Source organism: Nematolebias whitei, chromosome 23 (genome assembly GCF_014905685.2).
Source record: "Nematolebias whitei isolate Nwh7 chromosome 23, NemWhi1, whole genome shotgun sequence".
NCBI lineage: Eukaryota > Metazoa > Chordata > Actinopteri > Cyprinodontiformes > Rivulidae > Nematolebias > Nematolebias whitei.
Window position 1 is genome coordinate 21,132,839 of NC_056520.1, and position 4,466 is coordinate 21,137,304.

A 4,466-nucleotide genomic window follows, 5' to 3' on the forward strand; every position below is an offset into this window, starting at 1 on the left:
CCGACCTGAGAGTACACATCCTCCGGCGTCTGCGCCACTCCGGGGGGCGTCATGCGCTTCTCCTTCTGCCTCCTATTGCAAAACCACACCCGGACCACCTCCTTCTCCAGCTGCAGGTTGTCCGCCAGGCTGCTGATCTCCTGCGCCGACGGCTTGGGGCACTTCAGGAAGTGGCTCTCCAGCGCGCCCTTGACGCTCACCTCGATGGACGTGCGCTTCTTGCGCTTGCGCCCCTGCGCCGCGATCTTGTCGATGCTCGTGGGGCTCCCCGTGGACGAGTCGGCCTCCTCCAGCCACTTGTTCAGCAGCGGCTTGAGCTTGCACATGTTCTTGAAGCTGAGCTGCAGCGCCTCGAACCTGCAGATGGTGGTCTGCGAGAACACGTTGCCGTAGAGCGTGCCCAGCGCGAGGCCCACGTCCGCCTGCGTGAAGCCCAGCTTGATGCGCCGCTGCTTGAACTGCTTGGCGAACTGCTCCAGGTCGTCCGACGTGGGCGTGTCGTCGTCCGAGTGCGCGTCGTGGCTGCTCACGCCGTGGTGCGGGTGGTGCGCGTGCTGGTGGTGGTGGTGGTGGTGGTGGCCGCCGTGCTCCAAGTCCGGCGTGTCCCCGCGCACCAGCCCCGGGTGCACCAAGCTCTGGCTGCCGGGGCTCAGCATCCCGTTCACAGTGAACCCCCCCGGCTGGGCGTAGATGAGTGACTGCTGCTGCTGCTGCTGCTGCTGCCCCCCCGAGATGGAGTTGATGTGCGCCGCCGTGCTGCTCCCCCAAGCGCCGGCGTGCGTGTGGTGCGGCGCTAGGTGCGGGGGCCGGTGGTGCAGCGCGGTGCCCGTGTGCAGATCGTCCCTGGCGGAGCTCTTTACGTCCTGCTGCTGGGGGCTGCCCGTCATCCCCACCGGGCTGGACGACCAGGGGGAGGCGGCCTCCGCGGCCGCCACCGCCGCTGCAGCCGCGGCCGCCGCGGCGTGCGGGAGCGACGTGACCCACTGGTGCGCGTGGCTCAGCATGTGCCCCCCGTTGCTGGCCGCCATCGCGCCTTGCATAAAGTCACTCTGCACCATCTTGACTGAGGGGTCTCCCCTGTAGCCCCCAGACCCGGAGGTAACCGCAGCGCTGCCCGGCTGCATGCCGCCACCCCCGGAGTCAGCGTGCACGATGGATCCGGACGAGAGGATGCTATTGGTGGGGAGATAAGGATTGGAAGCGGCGGTGGCCATTCCGTCAACCCTTATGAATATGTTTGTGTTTGACCCCCCCACTCCCCTCCCCTTCTTTCTCTTTTTTTCTTCTTCTTTCCTTTTTACAGTCACTTCTTTGGAGCAGGCAAATAGTGTCTCATGAATTATTCAAACTTAAAAAAAAAAAAAAAAAAACAGCTGTGCGTAAAGACAAAAAAAAAAAAAAAAAAAAAAAAAGGGTGAATCCGCGCGTGTTTACAGCATTCTGCGTCGGGGAAATAAAACTCCAGCCCGGTCCCCGAACAAACCCAAAATAAAAAAATAAAACAAGTGAAGCCCTTTGAAAACCATGCACAAGTCCAGAAAGTTTAGTGCTGGGGCGGGGGGCTCGAATTGAAAAGAAGTCCCAAACAAAGTTTGTGTGCGCGCAAAAACCAGGAGGAAACAGCCGCGCTCTCCCAGAGTCCGTCCCCTCTGGATGAGGGGAGAGAGTCCCTCTCTTCTTTTGTGATTCAGTCGCAGAGATTTGTCTCCCTCCGCTTTTATTCTTCTCTCCCTCTTCTTCCTCTCTCCTTTTCCCCCCCTCTTCCTCCTCTGAGCCTGTCTCTTTGTTCTGTTTTGATGTGTAGAAAACCTGCCAAGCCGCAAACTCCCGTTCAACAACACATCCAGTGGAAACAGTGCGCGGCGCTGCGTGCGAGCCTCCTCTCATTCGCTGCCTCTCCTCTTTCTCTCTCTCTTTCTATATCTCTCCCCCCCCCTCCCCGCTCCCCTCCTTCTATCCTGCTCTGACATGCCGACTGGCCCCGCCCCCCTCCACCCTGTCACGGACGCGGTGTTTACCCCGCGTGCGTGCCCGTTGATTGGTTACCCGGGGCGTGATTGGCAGGTCTCCGCCGCTCGGCGCGCGAACCCTCCCTCCGGCTGTTCCGATTGGCTGCTTTTTAATTGCGGGTCCAAACAAAACGGGGTGAGCACTTTTGGTACAGAGATACACAAACAGGGAGGAAGAAGTCAATAAAATATGCCCCCCCCCCCCCCCCATCCACGCTTTTCAAGGTTCTTTACTGTCATTTGCATCACATGTGGTACATGAGGTGGAACGAAATTGTGTACTCAAGGTTCCAGTTGCACCCCAAAAATAGCAAAAATATAAAGTATAAACAGAAACAAGGATTTAATATATATGCACTAATAATGGAAAATAATATCATATATTAAACAGCAGCCCGAACATGAGTCTGCTGTGAGTAGATGGGGATGAATAGCGGTTTACGGGTAAGAAATCAGCAGCACAGTTAAGGTGACGTATCACCAGTTAAAGTGGCATTATAGTGATTTTTCTGGTGAGGGGGTTTAAAATCAAATGATAAATAACAAAATCGATAAAAATGGATCAAATCGATATACGATAAAACCGTTCAAATCGATAAACGATCAAATCGACAAATGATAAAGCCCATAATCAAATCGATAAACAATAAAATCGATAAATGATAAACCCGATAAAATCGATGAAATCGACAAAAACGATCAAATTGATAAATGATCAATCCACTAAACAATACAATCGATAAATGTTAAACCGAATAAAATCGATCAAATCGATAAACGATAAAATCGATAAACAATAAAATCGATCATTGTTAAACCCAATAAAACCGATCAAATCGATAAACAATAAAACTGATAAATGATAAAATCGATAAACGATAAAATCAACAAACGATAAAATCGATAAATGATTAAATTGATAAACGATGAAATCAAACTAAAGTTTGGTTAAACCCCCCCCAGGGAATTAAAGCTTATTCAAAAGATTTATTGGCTGTTATCAGTTAATCAAACTCACTTGTTATTAAAAGACTTATGATATGACGTCATGGGACAGTCTGGACATGTCCTCTGGGACAAAACTGGGCTGGACACGTCCCCCGACGACCCCGCACAGCCCCAGAAATAAGACAACCTCCTCTTCCACCTGACTCAAACATGCACGTCAGGTGTTAAACCCCTTCCCTCCCCCACAAACATCACCTTGGAATCCCTGAAAAGATGACGTAGTCTTCCAGATGGGGATTTAAGGGCAAATATATGAGCCACAAAGACCCCCCCCCTCCCCCAACTCATCCCTGAAGATTTCATTTGGACCCGAACCAAAAAAAAAAAAAGGAAAGAGGGGAACCTCGTGGATTTGTTTACACTGAAAATCATCCAAGCTCTTAAAAATAAAGGGGGGGGGGGGTCATACACAGAGCATGAAAGGCGAGTCAAACACACCTCTCTGATATATGTTTATTATTTATTTACTTCCTATTATAAAAAAAGGGGGAGGGGGGGGTTTCATTTATTTTATATGCAAAGAGATGGGGGTTAAAAAAAAAAAAAAAAAAAGGACAAAAAAAAAGTGGGGGGGGGGTGGGGGGGGAGGAAGAGGGAGAAAAAAAAATCATCCCCAAGTATAACAAGAGACGAACAGTTAGTGCTGATTTTCATTTGCATAAATTTTCATACATTTTAGTGAAAATAATAGCGCGAGGCGAGGAGGGCTCGTGCTCAGTCGAGGCGGAGGACAGAAAATCTTAGGGCGCACCGAGTCGGAGGGGAAGGAGATATTCGTCCAGAGGCGACCGTGGGGGGGACAAAGTGACGCGATTTGCACCTTTTTTTCCTCCTCTGGACACCAGGTAAGCGCGTCCCTGTGGATTTCTGCGCGTTTTTACGCACGAGGCGCGACGCTTCATCGCCAATTCCTTGTTTTTTTTTGTTTTTTTCTTGTTTACGCATTGCTCCACTAAAACACACGCTCGTTCCCGCACAGATGCGCGTCCATCCTAAGTTAGATTTGAGGCAGAATTGGACGTCATTTATCCATTAAAAAAAAATAAATTAATATTATTATTTTTGTTGGAGATCAATATGAGAATTCCTTTTCTGTCTTTTAGCAGCTGTTTGGCGCTGAATGTCCAGCAGAGAAAAGTGCAATCAATCACATTTTAAGCTTGGAGAAAAAAAAAAAAAAAAAAAAAAAGGGGGGGGGGGGGGGGGGGGGGTGTGCGTGGAATCGTCCTGCAGCTCAGCAGCAGTCATGTGAAATGAATTGAAGCGGATCGATGACAAATATGATCGTTTTTTCTTTATATATATATATATATATATATTTGAGTTTTGCACCTCAGCCCCGAAGCTCTCCATCTAATGTGCGCAACTTTTCAGCACAAGTCGCCCTTCTCTGAGCTAACACTGAGTTCTACCACTCACCCGCACCCCCCCCCCCCCCCCCATCTTTTT

At 50.1% G+C, this 4,466-nt stretch overlaps 1 protein-coding gene across 1 annotated transcript in view; it reads right to left on the bottom strand.

Annotated features, from left to right (window-relative positions):
- pou3f3b (POU class 3 homeobox 3b) overlaps positions 1 to 1,254 on the bottom strand; it is a 32,374-nt gene extending 31,120 nt beyond the window's left edge. Inside the window, exon 1 of the mRNA XM_037696813.1 lies at positions 6 to 1,254. Within this exon, the coding sequence (XP_037552741.1) occupies positions 6 to 1,214 (1,209 nt within the window). The 5' untranslated portion in view covers positions 1,215 to 1,254. The remainder of the gene's footprint in view (positions 1 to 5) is intronic.
- Positions 1,255 to 4,466: the final 3,212 nt, after the last annotated feature.